Source organism: Poecilia mexicana, unplaced genomic scaffold (assembly GCF_051168715.1).
Source record: "Poecilia mexicana isolate PSO_F unplaced genomic scaffold, ASM5116871v1 scaffold_15, whole genome shotgun sequence".
In the NCBI taxonomy this organism is placed as follows: domain Eukaryota; kingdom Metazoa; phylum Chordata; class Actinopteri; order Cyprinodontiformes; family Poeciliidae; genus Poecilia; species Poecilia mexicana.
The window spans coordinates 25,638,367-25,655,866 of record NW_028263384.1 but is presented as its reverse complement, the minus strand read 5'-3'; the positions used below and the strand labels follow the sequence as shown (position 1 = coordinate 25,655,866).

General features: G+C 38.2%; 1 protein-coding gene across 1 annotated transcript in view; it reads right to left on the bottom strand.

Annotated features, from left to right (window-relative positions):
* LOC106933308 (phosphofurin acidic cluster sorting protein 2) overlaps window positions 1-12,420 on the bottom strand; it is a 50,716-nt gene extending 38,296 nt beyond the window's left edge. Inside the window, exon 1 of the mRNA XM_015012452.2 lies at window positions 12,097-12,420. Coding sequence (XP_014867938.2) covers window positions 12,097-12,305 — 209 coding nt within the window. The 5' untranslated portion in view covers window positions 12,306-12,420. The remainder of the gene's footprint in view (window positions 1-12,096) is intronic.
* Window positions 12,421-17,500: the final 5,080 nt, after the last annotated feature.

Genomic DNA, 17,500 nt, shown 5'->3' with positions numbered 1-17,500 from the left:
GAATACAGAACCAGGAATAGGCAGGGATCCACTATACAGTTAAACCACTATAAAAACCTCTCTTTTTTGTTAAATATTCAGCTTGACTTCTCAGTGTGCTCCTCGTCAATCAAGAACAGGGGTGTCAAACTCTAGTCTTCAAAGGCTGGTGTCCTGCAGCTTGTCAATATGTCCCAAATCCAACACAGTTTAATCAAATGAGAGAAATGCATCACCATGCACTCAAGTCCTGATGATGACCTAATTATGCAAGGTGTGTTGGCTAAGAGACATCTAAAAGTTGCAGAAAACCCGCCCGTAAGACCTGAATTTGAAGATCCCTGCTCTGAACCATCAACAGGATTAGCTATAATTTTTAAAAGCACTCTCCAAAAATTGCAATAATATAATATGAAGGATTTGTCATACCAACTTTGAAGAGAGGAATGGTTTAGCTCTATTGTGTCTATTTTTATTATTCTGTACTTACCATCTATTTTGTGCAGAACTGTTGCTGAGGATTTTAATTTGCAGCAGCGTGGAGGAGGATAGGTGTCATCACTTTGGCGTTAAACCATCAGAATAGACGTTTTAAAAGACAAAGACGGACTGAGATGAAAAGGTATTCTTGTGAGGCGGGAGTATGTAAGAGCTGTGCCTATAACTGTTGTAATACTCCATAATATAGTATTAGTGTGGTCAGGAGCCCAGTCATGGTACAATCCGACTGTTGTTGGGATTAATGCCATATTTTATGTAACTTTACATGGTACTGCGTTTTACAGCTTAGTGCCAGATTATATTCCCATTTGATTCAAACTAGAGCTTCTCTCACACTTTCAAAAGGATTACCAATAGTGACGTGTGAATCACAGGCTCTGCTAGAACCTGATAGCAAAAAATAGGAAATACAGAATGGTAAACTTGTAGATAAAACACTATTTTATCGTCATAAGTCAGTCTGTAAGTCCTCTCATTAGCAACAGCTTAACAGAAAATACAAACCCATTGTGCATTCACAACCTCTACGGATTTGACAGTAATTTTCAGGAACTCCGTGGAATGAATTTTATCTTTTGTTGCTGATACTGCTGTGGCTGACATCTCTTTTGTCTGTTTTCTATCCTTAAACCGACAAAGTCAGCAGGTTTGTGTTTGTGATGGACACAGAATACCAGATCAGCCACAGGACACCATACCACAGTCAAAACATAGACAACATACAGTTCATCCTCAGTAACGGTAGGCCCTCTATTATTTGGTGCATACTTCTTGAATTCACATTGTGCCTAAGCCACCGGATTTACAGATCAAGGTACATCCTGTAAATGTAACTGTCTCTGACAATGTTATGACTGAGCTTTAAAATCCTATTATGGTGGATGCTCTGTCTCACTAGAATGTCCCTCTGTCTGTATCAAGAGCAAAGCTTCATTTAAAACAATCTGTGTCAAATTAACTGATCAAATACATGCAAACCTCTTCAGAGAAGATTTATTCTTGATAAATTAAACAGTTTATATGGGGGGTTGATGTGGTCCCCTGTTGGCACCTTGCAAATGTAGAAAAACACATATCACCTTATGAAATACTTTATTTAAGCTAGCAGAGTGAAAAATAATCTTTCGTTGATGATACTGTACTGAATTTTTACTTGATGCGGGGTGAAAAACACTTTGCCTTCCAAAACATGAATAAGTCAAGACAAAGAGATGCTTTAATGTTTGTTTGTTTTTTTAAAAAAAAAACAGACCTAGTTTAAAATATGATTAACAGTTGCCATTTAATTAACTAATTTTTCAACTAACAATTAAACTAAACAAATTTTCCTCAAAAGAATTAAAGGCAATTTTATTCAGGTTTGTATCTTTTAAAGGAGCCAAATGTAGAAATATTATGGTTTAAAAATAGGCAGAAGTGACATTTATATAGTAGTTATAATGCCTAAATTAAGGCGACTGTAGGTGGAGTAGATGTCGTCTTGCAATCAGAATGTTGTAGGTTCAATTTCAGCATCTTCCTGTTACATGTCCATGTGCCCCTGGGCAAGGCACTTATCCCTAAGTTGCCAACCAGTCTGTATACCGGTGTGTAAATATGTCTCTAGTGTAAAGCGCTTTGAGTGGTCAATATGACTGGAAAAGTGCTTTATAAATTCAGCCCGTTTACATGCAGTCACCACATTAATTAATCAAACATCAGTCCAAATTCCAGTCTTAGAGTTTACTAAAATATTTATGCAATTGATAGACTACATGTCTAACTTAATAGTGCTTTCAGCTGCATGGGAAAAAATACTTGAGGTGGCTCTGGTTTTTCTGTCACTAACTCAAAGTACTCCAACACTGTAGAACGCCCTCAACCTTTGAAAAACTTCTCTAACACGGTTAATTTACCACAGAAGCAGACACTTCACCCACCGTACAGTTTGAGAAGAGATAACCAACGACTACAAACAGACTACTCTATATGCGACATGCATATGCAAAATGAAAAAAAAAAAACCTGCAGAGTTTATTATGTTGACAGCATAGTAAATCAAAAACAGAAAAGGCCATTAAAAAAACAACATGGTCCAACGGATTATTTTTGTCAGTTGCTGCTGTTCTTTGAATCTTGCCCATTTTGACACATCTAGACATTCACAGCCACTAGCAAGTCAGAGCAGACAAATTCTGCTCTGGTTCAATCCAATCCAATTCAAATTTCTGATGGTGGTCAAAGAACACCACTGGGAGTGAGAAACGGGTCCAGCAAAGCCTGCAAACTCAAAGATCACTCCCTACCAGCAGCATCACAACATCCAGCAGAGCAGTGCTACAGAACACTTTGACTCCAGTGGCAATACAGCAGACAAAAGACCAGAGGATAGTGAAAGGATCTTTTTCTGTTGGGTGCTTTTGTTTAACAGTCAAATGACAAAACTCATTTGATTTGATGTTAAACTGAGTCAGACACAAAGAGGTCCCCCCCCCCTCAAACTAAAACAATAAAAAAAACCAAACAAAGATCTGTGGTTTTCTTTTGGTTGGATCTACACTGAAACCATTTCTGGTATTTAGGCTGAAATATCAACAGAGTTTTATTATTTATATTTCATGCTGACATGTGGTGCCTGAATGTTCTTTAACTCCAAAACTATGCACTGCTATGTAGAGAAGCTCGTTCAGAAAGAAAAGCGGCCTTGGAGACCTGGGGTAAGCATCTCTTATAAATGCCTTAATTAAGCCTTCGTACCTGTATAAGACTTATCTCTTCAAGACAAAATTTACTCAGTGAAACGAATCACTTCTTCACATTACTCAACAACAATGATAAAACAGTTGCTGCATATAATCCTCCTGTATCAGTGTCATTTAGAATGAACAATAGCAGCCCGAACCAGCCTGCTGAGTATGCGGTCCAGTTCACCTCCCCAGGCCCGACGTTTCCAAATGACTAATGGACTGGGTGTATAAAGCCTCCAAGTTCTCCAGAGATTTCTAGCTTTTCTCTCAATCCATGCAGAAAAAAAAAAAAAAAGTTCAACCTTAGCATACCGGCCCCCAATATCTCCAATGGTGTCAGCTAAATCCGGTGGATTTCATAATCATTTTTGACTAAGTCTTAGGTTTTAATCTATGAAGCAAATATCCCATTGTTTTATTATTTTAAAACACGGAAGAGGGGGGTGGTTGAATGCAGTGGTGGTGAGGCGCTACGGAGACGGAACAGGGCTCCAGACAGTTCAGAGAACTTAATCTGTGATTAGACAAAGTGGGGAGGGCATCGAGCTTAAAGCTATTTAAAAAAATGACCCCTCTAAAGGCTGTTATGTCCCAAACTAAACAGACAAATCCCAGAGTGTGCTGGAGTTTGTTTTTTTTTTTCTCCCCCTCACCATTTGATAATTAATCAGACTAATCTGTTCTTGTTTTAGATTCGTTAGGGTAACCAAAATAATTTTTATTTGCCAAATGCCAGAAGATTTTTTTTTTTCCACAGGTTATTTGTGGCCTTTATTTGCTGTATTTAGGACAGGGAATGGGCAGAAAGAAAGAGCAAAGAGCCCAGTGCTGGGAATCTTTGCCTTTGTATCTGGTATCTTCAGTAATGTTACTAAAATTGTCTTAAAATTCTGAACATCATAATATTGTCTGTATTTTAAATCACAGGGAGCACTTCAGAAAGCAGAATAAGCATGACTGCAGCTATCTCAAATATGACAACAGATGAGTAAATACAGCAACGCATTATTAGATTGTTGTACAAGAACTCTGTTTCTGTGATAAGTGACAAAGATCTTATCTATTTTTTTTTTCTAAGAAAAATCAAGTAGAAACACATTTCCCATTGTTTTCATTCTGACAGGATCGTCCCCCGTGTCAGAAGACGGTGCATTTGTCTCACTCGCTTGTTTAGAAATTCAGATCTCTTTTCAACTGGGACCCCAGGATCCGCCCTCATGTAAATCTGGCCCTTCTTCCCCTCTCCCACTCAGAGGTCCAAACCGGGGGAGGAAGAGAGGACAAACACATCTTCCCCTGTGTGGAATTAAACATCCACATTCAAGGCATGAAAAAGCTCTGAGCCAGGTCAGCAGAACTTTTCAGCGGTTCTGGCAACCCTTTCCTGAGAGTTTGTTGTTGGCTGACAAACAGTAAAAAGACGACAAAACCTGAAGTGGCTCGCTCTTCGGCTGCACAGCCGGATCTCGAGTTCCCAGGAATGCAAAAATGTTTCCCAAGGAAATTCCTGCTTCTTCAGGAAAGCAGGGAAGGAAACCAAGAGATTTTTGACACATTTCAGGGAGTGGGAGTAGGCGAGAAGAAGGGGGCTTGAGTGTCGATTGGTCGACTGTTAAGAGTGTGTGTGAACAGCACGTTGGAACAAGGAGAAAAAAGGAAGTACTAATATATGCTTAACGAAAAATTTTAATGTTAGGACAGATATTTAGAATCACATTTGAGATATTTATACAATTTTAAACCTATTTGTAATATTTTTCGAATTTCTGACGAAATTCATTTCTCTTCAATATTTTCTATGTTATGGTACTGATAGAGATGTTAAAATGCTATTATTGGATTTATACTGTTGATAAACATAATCTCTGAAAATATTAAAGGAGAATTTTTCAGGTTGGGGGCTTGTTTATTCGTAGCAGTTTCCATTAGGCCTTCAGGGAAGAGCTTGTTGTTTTTACAGTTTTCAGTGCAAAGATGAATAAAGAATCTGTCACCTACTGCAAAAACCCTGTTCTATTTCATCAGCTCCATGGGAGCCTGCAGGCATCGTCTACAACTCTGCGTCAGCTCTAAGTTTGCACACACACCACATCAACACATAAACTCCAGACTCTACAACAATTCAAGCATCAAAAGCAGAGGTTTTTTTTCCCCCCTTCTGCAGAAAAGCCTGAGGCAAATAGATTTTTATTGTTAATTTAGTCTTGTAAACATTTCAAATAAATTTGCAACATTTTTAAGAGCATGGTGTCCTTTAGATAACTAGGTCATTTTTAAAATATATTTGCTATAAACTTTAGTAGAGGATCAACTAAAAGTCCCACAACTGACTGTATGCATTTTTTTTTTTCTTTAATGGAAATTTATCTCCTCAACAAGTAAGTCATTCAAACGTCAGACAAGTTCTCTCCACCTTCACCTAATAACTTCTCATCACCTTTAGGTTGTTTGTGTACCAACGAGGCATTGGCTGGTTTCTAGTAATAAAGTTAACCAAGGTTGTAAAAAGTTTCAAGCACACTAAAGATTTGTGCCATAATGTTCCTCCACTATAAAGAACTTTTGTGAGATAACTTTAGAGACTGGAGGTTGCTAGGGTTTTTTTTTTTTTTTAGAAAATGGGTTAAAGCAGAACTGCTTCCCCTGTTGCTATGCACAACCAGCTAGTTTGTTACATCTGTGTTACAGAACTGACAAAATTCTGTTCAATTAGGGTATTTTCTTTTTGCTTGAGTCCATGTATTAACCTCAGTATATCCATCCTTCTGTCATATAACATTAATAATAAATATGTTAAACCATATTAGTAGCCTATATATATATATATATTGTTTTAGCTTTTTCTGTTTTAAAAAAATAAACATGTTAAATTTTGGTGAAAACACCATGCAACCATGTTGCCTTTTAGCTCATCATGTGGTGAGAAGCTAATACAAGCACATACAAAGAACCAATAGTAGAAAATTTAGAGCCAACAAGTGAAACTTTTAGTTATGGTAACGACATAAATTCAAGATTATTAGATTTATTTATTTGCCAGACAGAAGAAGTTATCTTTTTAATCTACTGAAGAATATTTTTAAGAAGCTAAGCTAATATTTAGCACATATAAGGAATAGAGTAGACTGTCATACTAAAATATGAATCTATTTAAATAGATTTTATAAGTCTTTAAAGTCAATTTGCCATAGACAAGTCAGAATGCTGGTGTCCAGAATAATCAGAATCAGCCTCATCGGCCAAGCTTATGTGCACAAACAAGGAATAAATACACAAAATACACAGATGACTAAACAACGGCCATGGCACACCAGAAAGTCCAGCTTTTTGTGTTTTCTCTTTTTCCTCCATTACAAATAGTCCATAAACTATCGCCATTGCTTCTTCTTAGTCGACTGTTTGTTCATGAGTACAATCCGTGTGTGGTGTGTCGTCTTTGTTGTGTGGCTGTACACCAAAGACTGTGGGAACAAACCTCACGTCTAACATCTATGTGTGGGGTCTCTCTGGTTTTGGAAACCAACTGGAAATTTTACATTTTTGCCATGTGAAGCAGGTATTAATGTTCTACAACAAGATGCTATTTTTTTTTATGACTCCAAGCACTGGGGAAGGAGAAGCCAAAAGTCTGTACCTGAACTTTTTGTACCAAATAAAAATCCCATCTGAAAAGATGTTTAACAATCTACATTAACAATAGAGCTCTCTGCAGAGAAAAACACAATTGCTTCACTTCTTTGAAAGGCTTAGACTTGGAGTCATATTCTTTCGTTTTAATCGCTTTCTCACTTGGAAACCATTTCAGTGAAGTCACTTGTGTATACATTAACACGCGAACAGGATTTAACCTTCATATGGAAACTCAATATTCTTAGAAATCTCACCCCACATCTCTCTTGATCTCTTTAATTAGTCAGCAGCATGACTACAGCACTAGTCAGCTCAAAGCCAAGGGGAAAACATGGGCATGTGTGTTGGTCCTTTATGTTTTGTTTGTCAACGCCCCCTCAAAAGGTTTTGTGTTAAAATCAGCGGACAAAGAAAAACATGAATTCCTCCAAAGAGAAATAAGCAACAAAACCAACACCACATGGCATTTATAAGATTGGGGGTGGCAGTCTGGCAGCCATGGGAGTGCTGGAATCAAAACAATTCAAGTCCAACTGTTCCAACAGGCAGCCTGTTCAGGACAAGGCTTTAACAACTCTAATCTAGCAGACAGAAGCCTCTCAAATATCAGCACAGTTGGATAAAGAAGCCCCAAATGAGATTATTTTTTTGCAGTTTGGCAATTCAGATTTTTTAAGGTTTCGCTTAAGAAAAATGTTTTGACGGAGCATTTGGTCACTGGAGTTTTGTTTTTTTTTGTCACATGAAATGTAACTAAAAATGAATTGTGAAATAAATCCAGTTTTCTATGTCGAACTTTACAGGCAAGCTTTGTTTTTTCAATGAAAGTTAAACAAAATCTCGCCACATTTCCCTTACCGATGGGCTTCCACAATGCAGAAAACATCTCCACTTTAAAACATGTGATATAGTGGAATTCGTTCATTCAATTACATAGTGAATGAAGATGGGTGTGTGCTGAAGATGTAGCTACCGTACATATTATTCTTCAAAATAACGACTAAGCCTCATGTGTTTACAGTCCAGTTAGAAACTATCTGAAACCTTTTTAACCCTGTTGTGAATCAGAGATTGTTATTGTATTTTCCAGGCACATAATGCCATTTTATAGAACAGTGAGGTAACTATGTTCATATTGTATACTTCAAGAATAACTTAAAGCAAATTTGACTTCACAATCTGACGCCTTGAAATTGATCTCTGTCTCTTTAAGAAGTTCTTCTTTCCGACACTCCGTCTTCAGCACGTCATGGCAACAATGTTTCTCCATCAACCATTCTTAGGAGAGTTGGGCAGAGAGGTAGTTCATTTGATAAGCTTAGCAGATTCAAAGTTCCACTAGCTATTTGGTTATTGCTGCTGCTGCTAGTCTGAAGGAGCTTAGTGAGGACGGTGCAGGGTAGAAGTGCTTTTCTACGGCAGAAGCTCGACTGGAGACTGCAACTCCGATATGTAGCTTTGTGGAAATAGGAGGTGCTTTGTATGGGCAAGTGTTTGGGTACCCCGAATGGTTGCCACGGGAGATTCAAGGATTTCTCAGGCATTCATGAAAGTATCAAGGCATCATTCCAGGAACGTTTTTTGGTGAGGGAATAACATGATATAAAGCTAAAAAAAAAAAAAAAAAAAATCTACTTTAAATAATAAATACACATTTTGCATGGGAAAATGTGAAAAAATTGAAAGCATTTCCAAAACCTCTGAGAAATTGTGTTAAATAGTTGAGATTTTCATATTGACCCCCATACGCTGACAGCCTGACATGGTGTGCACAGAAACAAGTGCTGACATGTGAGCACGAAGGATAACTTCATTCACAGACTATAAAATTGCAACAACACATATCCAATCATATCCTGCATTATCAACAAGATGTGATGTACTACAGATAGAAATCAAGCAGTGCATTTCCAGGTAAAACTTTACATGCAAATTCATGGATGTGGTTGGATGCAGCGGCGAGCTAATCGAAGTGCAAGAGCACAGACACAGAACAAGTGCACACCTCGATTTTACAAAGAGAGGCAACGGACAAAAGATGTCATAAAGTGGCCCAGTGCCAAGGGTGGGGTCAGCAGAATAACTGTCAGGAATCACAAACCTGTGCTAGAAGACTCCATGAAAGTAGAGCAGTGCTTTTAATAAAGCTGCCAGGTTTTAGATAGTAAAACCAGCTGGTAATTACTAAATATGCACAGCTGTGTGTGATCTCAGGCATATAACACTCACAAGGGAAAAAAAGAAAACAAAAAAACAAAAAAAAAAAAAACAGCAAATCAATAGCAGCCCCTATTGCCTTCATTTGAAACCATTCCATCGGCAGGACACCCACATTCACTACAGCAGAGGAACAAACAGCTGCACAGAGAAATAGCCCAACCCCTGAAAGAATGCGAAGGCTAAATCCCCCAAAACAGGCCTCGGGTTGGGCTCTCTGCACAAGTGTTCATACAAACATGTCTGAGAGCATTAAATCTGCGTAAGGCATAAGTTACTTTGAAAATTAATTAAGCACAAAGCCACCAGGTCTAAAATCTATTACAATAAATATTTTAAAAGCCACATAAACAGTGTCATAAATCCTCTGGCTCATTAACTATTACCATTTACTCCTATGCAAGAGAGAGAAACGCAACTACTTTCAGTCTTTGTCCACCAATTGAGTGGTGAGCTTTTACTGTGCGCATCAATAATAATCTATTACCACGCTCAAACACATTTGTCTTTAATACAGCCCTTTCTAAGCTGCAAACAACAGAGAAAGTCATGGGGGAAGGGAGATGAGAAATCAATGCAGCATGTATGAGTCGTTCTATTAATGCACCGTCATGTAGCCTCCTGACCTTGTGAATGCTGCTACCTGAACATGACTGCGCCAGTGTTGTGGCAAACAACCACCACCAGCTGCTGCTGCTATGAATTCTGATGATGAAATCATCACAAAGTGAAGCATTTAATAGCAAGAACTGTGCAATAAAACACACAAGTGCCAGGATCAGAATCTAAAATGGAAACGCTACTGTCATCCGACTTTTAAACAAAGAAATAAATTAGATAGCAGAACCCTAAAGTCAATACACTGTTTAGTGTAATAACTGCTGACTTCGAAATTTGAGTTATCGCATCCAAAGAAGGGACAATGCTTAAAAATTGGGGTCTGGAATGCACTGTCTGGAATTATTGGAATTGGGTGATTTCATACTTTCTAATTTTTGATTTGCCGTTCAGAGTAGGGCTGCATTACATTAGAACATCTTGAACTGAAAATAATATTAGTAAATCTTGTCATGACAATCAGTGCAATATGTGCTCATTTTCTTCCTCCCCTAATTTCTCCACACTCTGCAGCCATGACTTACGCTCAAAAATATCTCCGTTTTTCTCAAATAAGTAAACGCAGCATAACAAAGCAACAGGTTGCAGTTGCAGCAAAATGCTTCAGCAACTTCAGTATATCATAAGCTAACCGTGCTAATCTCAAATTTAACATGGTTTAAAATGACAACTGTAAAATAATTTTGAGGTTTCTTTCAAATATTAACCCACTCCCGTTGAGCTGCAGATCCGTGCAACACTTGCTGCTCTCTCTCACACAATGTGAGGTTTCTTCTGTTAATAAATTAATATTCAATCCCAATAAAAATGTGCAAAAAAGTTGCTGCATTGTGAAAATAAATGATTTAACAATCTAACATATATCGCTTAATCAGAAGTGTTTTCCTTTTACCAAGTTGAATAAACTTCTATTTGAAGGCACATTGTAAGAAAAAACTAAATACATTGCTGATTGAATTTACATTTTGATGTATGCAAAGACATAAAATGTTGTATAGCTATAAGTAAGGGATGCACCATTCAGACTTATCCTAGCTAATACCAATTGCCAGTTTTGTTTGAGGTGATTTTTTTTTAGTTTAAACACAAATGCGCTGCCATATCTTTAATAGATCTGGTAGATTTGAACCGAACAGAAATTGTAAAATTATCCCAGTTAGTCCAAAATTATCTGATTTTTAGTGAACTGAAAAACATGCATGTGGCAGTTCTTAATTTTGATGCAGACTCGTCAGGATTTCTCTATTAGATGATGTGAGCCAGTTCTGATCTTTAACTGATTCATTCATGTGTCTCTAGCTGCATCCTGTCTTGTAAAGTCAACTAAATATGCTGTAATTTTTTTAAGACTGGGTTATGTATGTACACATACCTTCATCACATATTTCCAAATGTGGGAAAATAGCTACAATCCCACTTGAACTTTCGTACCCATGCAGGAACAAAAGCAAGAGCAGACAAACGCATACATGCAAATCGATAGCAGAGGAAACCCTCCCCTTTTGCAAGCCCACTTCCAACCAAGCAGATCTAGGTCAAAGCTGATTAATGTACCCACAGCCCCCCAGAGGGTTCCTGATCAGGTGGCAGCAATGCCTGTTCACTGACGATCCATGCAAACGCAGGGGTATTGAATGGTTCTGCATTCAGCACCATTAAAACCAAACGGATGGGCCGTGACATTCGCAAGCAGAATAACCGACAAAGCAACACACAACGCTGACCTAAAAGAGCATGCATATCTGCATCAAAACAGCTGGCCACAGAATAAAAAGCAAAAACATGTGTTGACACGAACTGCCTGCCAGCTCCGGACATAGATCAGTTGGATCAGCTCTAAAAGATGAAAAGGATGCCTGCTCGGCATCCATGTCGCTTTATTTATAGACAGTTATGCTATTAGGCGGCATGCATTCCGTAAATCCGATCAGTCTCACATGAATACGCAGCATGAGAAAAAAAACAACTTTTAAATTGTTCTGAGCGTAGACGAGAAGCAGATGAAATTCTTTTAACTGAACTTTTGTTAGCTTGTTATAACGGTCCCAACACAATTTTACATTTAATGTTTCCAACAACTTCGGGTTTTCTGTGACTTGTTTAGGGAATAATTTTACTTAATTCGACAGCTGGAAATTAGAACCTGACACGTAACATTCAAAACAGAATAAAAATAAACTGAGATGTAGTGAAGAGTAAAAAAAGCATCAACGCTGTTAGCTAGATACCTTTAGCATTAGCTCCCGTGCTAGCTAGCCTCTGTTGTGGGAATGTGAAGAAGCTCGTCTTCCCCTGCTTCACAATACGGTAAATGAGGGCGTTGTTCGTTTCAATTTATATTTTATTAAGCAATGCTTCATTATTTTTTATATATATATTCTGATTCGTGGGACAAGTTTCTCCAACACAGCAGCGTACATGTTACCTCGGAACGCAGCTTGGAGATGATCGGTCAATCTCCCAGGTCGCAAAGAGGTTCATGGGCACGGGCATACTGCTGGATCCAGAGCCGAGGACCACAGCCCCGGCCAGCGCTCCGGTCGGGGGCATCGTCGGTGCAGGTCCGCCGCTGCTGCTGCCCGGATTCAGGAAAGCAGCCCGAACGCCTCCTCGCTCCACAGCCGCCGCCATCATCACCACCACCACCACTGCCTGGAAGCAGCTATAGTTGAGCGTCGGACGAACGCGGGAGCCGCTGATGCCCTGCCGCCACCAGCTCCTATTCCTCCGGTCTCCCAGCGTCCCTTCACAGACTGGGGATGTTGATAGGCGGGGCGGGGCTTGTCCCCGCTGATAGGGGGCAGTGTTGGGGGGTGGGGGGACTTTTATTTACAATTCAGCAAGACTTGCAAACATATGGGTGATTCTGATTCAAGGTACATTTAAATGGAAGAGGAGGTGGGCCATTGGATTAAAAAAATTATAACTGATATTATTTTTACAATTTTGACTTTAATCTTGCAATGTAAATTCAGAATTCTGAGAATTTCTCAGAACAATTGTCTGAATTTATTTTATTACTTTATTCTCACAGATCTGACTTCAATCTCAGAATTCAGACTTTAATCTCGTAGTTCTGACTTTAATCTCGTAATTCTGATCATTTTGATTGAAGCCTCAAAATTTTGACTTTAATCTCTAAACTCAACATTCTGAATTCTGAGAATTCTCACAATTCTGACTTAAATCCCACAATTCTGATTTAAATCTTAGAATTCTGACTTTAATCTCTGAATTTATGCTAGCCATTTTGAGAAAGAATTCTGACTTAAATTTGGCAATTTATGTCAGACTGTGGAAATCTCACAATTCTGATTTTATTACCATAATTCTGAGAATAATTCTGAGAATTATTACCATAATACTGATATTATGGTATTGATTTTGTATTACCATTATAAAACTCTAAACTCAGTTTTCCATGCAGAGTTGCTGAAACAGGAAAAACAAACACACGCTCACACACATACCTAAGCACAAGTTACAGTGTTCAGTTTGCTTAACTGTCGTGTTTGGGACACGGGAGGAAGGCGGTGTGCCTGGAGACAATCCACCCATGTAGAGGCAGAGCATGCAGTCTCCAGGCAGAAAGATCCCAGGCTAGGATCTCAAACCAGGACATTTTTTTTTGCTACAAATCAACAGTCTTACCAACTGTACCACCATGCAGCCTTGCAAAGGTGAATATATACTTAAGGGGAACTCTCCTTGTAAAAGTCGAGATTGAATAAAAATGATACAAAAAATCTTAACTAAATCTGGCTGTTGCTGACTGTGTGAAACTAACTCCAGTCATGTGAATAGATTGATAATTATATCTTTCTGTACATGAATTACCTTGGAATGACATTCGGTGTGAACTGGTGCTATGTAAATAAACTGAGCTAAACCAAATTTCACCATTTGGAGCTGCCCAGATTTGACAAGTTGAAGTGCTGTACATTCTGAAATGGCTCTGTCTGTAGACAGTCCAGATCCAAGAAAACAAAGGGGAAAAAGGCTTTTGTTATTTTTGAAAAAAAAAAAAAAAAAAAAAAAAAAACAGAAGGCAGCCTGATAAAGTCTGGAAAAGTTTGTAAGTTTGAATTGGCAACCCTTTATTGAAAAATGTTTTAACTTATACATACATTCTTGCTCATGTTGTAATTCTGGTGGATGTTTTGATATGGTTCCTATCAGGATAATTAATTTTTTATGCTTCTATTTCCTACATGAACTGTTTGCTAGGGACCCATGATGCGTCTGTTGGTCTTTTATATCTCTTCTGGTTCATTCAGTCAACACACTTGTGCAAAATTTCCAGGTCATCCTTCCTTCTGTCCTTTTCCAAGTGAACTCTCTGCCTCTCCAGGGCCTCGCCCAACCGATTCCAACAGATTGCTCAATGCTCTGACTTTGCCCACCCAAGCTGTCCTCTAACCGTCACAGACTCTCCGTCATAACCTGACTTTCAAGATTTTTTCATCATAAATCCCATGAAGTCTATCCAGAGCCCATTGTTTTGTGTTGCTCCACAATATGTTTCATCTCACCTTTCAGGTGTTTTCTGTGTTTAAATTCTTGATTTTTTTTATTTATTTACTCTAAACAGATAAAACAAAACATTGCCACCTAATTTACGAAGGTCACACATAAATCGTTATATCTACAAAATAGAGCAGTGAACTTATTCAAACTTAATTTCCTTTTAAAAATCACTACATCTTCCACCTTTTTTCAATGTCTTCACATGCTTTTGTGATTGTGCAACACCTGAAACCTCATGCTCAACTGGTGATGGTGTCATTATTCATATGGCGCAAATGTTAGGAAATCCAATGACAGTATCCGTGACTAAAGACTCCAGTCGAGCTGACTTGACTTAACATGCTCATGTGGGTTGGGTAACAGTGCGACAGTCTGTTTAGGGTTGGCTGAAAACCAAACGCTTACAGATTACCACTAAACTCTTTGAAAAGTGGAAAAAAGCAACAAGTTGTTACTAGTTCGGGAAAACCCACAAATATGACACACACAGTGAATAAGCCTCCTTTTTGTTTTCTATTGTCTTTTAAAATCCGGTTTTACGCACGATGCATTTGCAACACTGTAGCCAGAAGCAAAGCTGGAGTCATTAAAAAAAAAAAAGAAGAAAAAAAAAGAAAAGAAACTGAATTCACTACGTCACTTGGCAGATTAACAGTTATAATGACCTATCTCAATAGGACATGGTGTATGGAGGGAGAAACAATTAATTCTCCAGACTCTGCAAAACTGCTGCAGTATTTTTAAATGACTTAAGAGCCAAGTTCAGTCAGATTGCATGGAGAGTGTGTGTGTGAACAGAAATTTTCAAGTCTTGCCAATTGGGTTTGAACTTTCACTAGGCCATTCTAACACATATTTATCCTTTGGTAATAGAAATTCATTACATTTATAGGGATTTTCTAGTCATACTGGCCTCTCAAAGTGCTTTACACTAGAGCCACTTTGATACACAGTGGCTCACATTCATGAGAATGGCTGATACAGTGATACACAGATCAGTAACCTGGGATTAAATGTCTTGCCCGCACACTGACATTTGACGGGGGAAGCTGCAATCAGACCCACAACTTTCTAATTATAAGACAAATACTTTGCCAACTGAGCTACAGATACCTCAATATCTAAGCCTGATCTAAACCAGGCGTGTTCAACATGAAGCCTGTGGGCCATTTACAGCTCTCAAAATTATTTTCTGTGGCCAGTGACTGCAATTCAAGAATGCTGCAAATTTTACCTGTCAGCGCTGACACTCAAAGAGATTTTACAGGAGGTTTTCACAGAAAAATTTAAATCTTCCAAAAATCATAAATGTTATGTAAAACAGATTACAGCATTTTGGTTAATCTTTAGTGCAAATTTTCTTTAATTTATTTTTTTTAGGAGGTTTGATAACAAAATTCAAAAGCAGACTTAGAATAAAATGTGGCAAATTACAGCAAGCACTTTTGAAAAAAAGAGGAGTGCCATAAGTGTTTCCTGTTTTTGCTGTTGAGAATATATTTTTTTTCTTTAGTCAAAGAAACTTTGGACTAGAAAAAAAAAACCTTTATGTTTCAGCTAAATTATTTGTTAATTATTATTATTTGTTAATAAATTACTAAATTTATTTTAGTTCTTTAGCAGCTTGGGATGCAAAATAATTGTAAACCACTGATCTCAAACATTTTGTTGAAGTTCTGGCTTTATGTCTAGGGTCCTGCAAATGCTGAAAATCATTGTATATCACAATGAGAACAGGGAGGATTTGTTCAGGGTGATTTGCAGAGTTTGCTTTCCATCACACAGTATTTAGCATGTATGCCAATGTTCATCAATGTCCCCTTGCAAACCTAAGAAGTTCACAGAACAGCCCGAAGTCATATGGAAATGTAATTCATTTTTATTTATTAACAATTCAAAATTATGCACAATTTTAAATACATTAAAGTTTGTAACCTCACAAAAAGGCTGAAAGTTCTGAAGCCTTTATCTAAGACCTGTTTGTTTTTCCTTTCTAAGAACGTTGAGCTACAAATGTATTTTGGTATGTACTGCCACCCAGTGCTCAAAAACAGTACTGCAAAAGTAATGTGGCGCATTCACCGCAGCTGCTGCATTCTACCGATCCTCCAGTAGATGGCACACCATCTCTATGTTTCTGTGTGTCTGACATTGAAAGAACAATTGATTCTCTGCTGCCTCCTTCTTCCTTCTCATCACTCCCGACTGAACTTTTTTCCTCCTACAAGTGTGAGTGGGTGGTGCACGTAGCGTGACACAACTGATGTTTCCACCGAAACGACAGGCTGACACTTTTGACATGGCTTTCACCTCAGCCATGAGATTGTCATGTACCTCAGGATGCATGCTCTTGTGGCATGCGTTCTCCAATCTTGATGTCAAGCGAACAAAGATCAGGAGGAGAAACAGGGCTGCGAGTGCTGATGTTTCAGAAAGACCGCAGGGCACTTCCTGGCATCAGAGCTGGCGAGCAGACTTTGACACTGGCAGAAGAGCGATTGCTGAAATGCATCTCTCTCAGCACAGCCTCTGTTAGGGAGCAACATCTTATTTCACTGAAGCCCTTTCATGATTCCAGAGCAAGACAATGCAAATGTGGCTTCCAAGCATACATCTATTTTTAGGTGTGAGCTATTGTTTTAGGTGTGGGGTTTTGTTTGCATGCCACCCCCACACATTGAAATGGGATTTTTCTTTTAATGAAGAAGTCTTTGAGGACAAACAACTTCTTTTCAATCACAGTGCAGACTGTGAACTCCCATATTCTGGTTTAAATGTTGAAATAAAATCCTTTGAGAAAACTTGGTAGAGAGAATGTTTTGAGCTGTAAGAAAATAAGAGAAAACTTCAAGACTGCTCTTTGAGAATTCTTCTAACCCCTAAAAAAGGAGAGAGAAAACAAGCATCATCTCTGCTAGAATTTTACAACAGTTTGGGAACACATGCAGCAGTCGTTTCCATCTAAAAAAAAAAAAAGTATAATAAATAAATACCACCTCCACACTCATTGGCACCCCTGGCAAAAAGATGCTGTAAAAAATTCTATAAAAAAAAAGAAAAAAGTGAAGAATAGCTGATTGAGACACTGGCCTAAATACTTAGAAAACCAAACATTCAATTGAAAGCATTATTACTTATTTATTACAAAATCACAGATGCCATACTTACTGGTATCCTTAGCAGACTCTATAAAATAAGTATAATGCCTTGTACAAAAATATAAACTAACGTGAAATAGCATAGAATAGAATAGAATCCATTCAGGTATCACAGGTAAGTGGAAGCATGCAGAGTCACGCAAA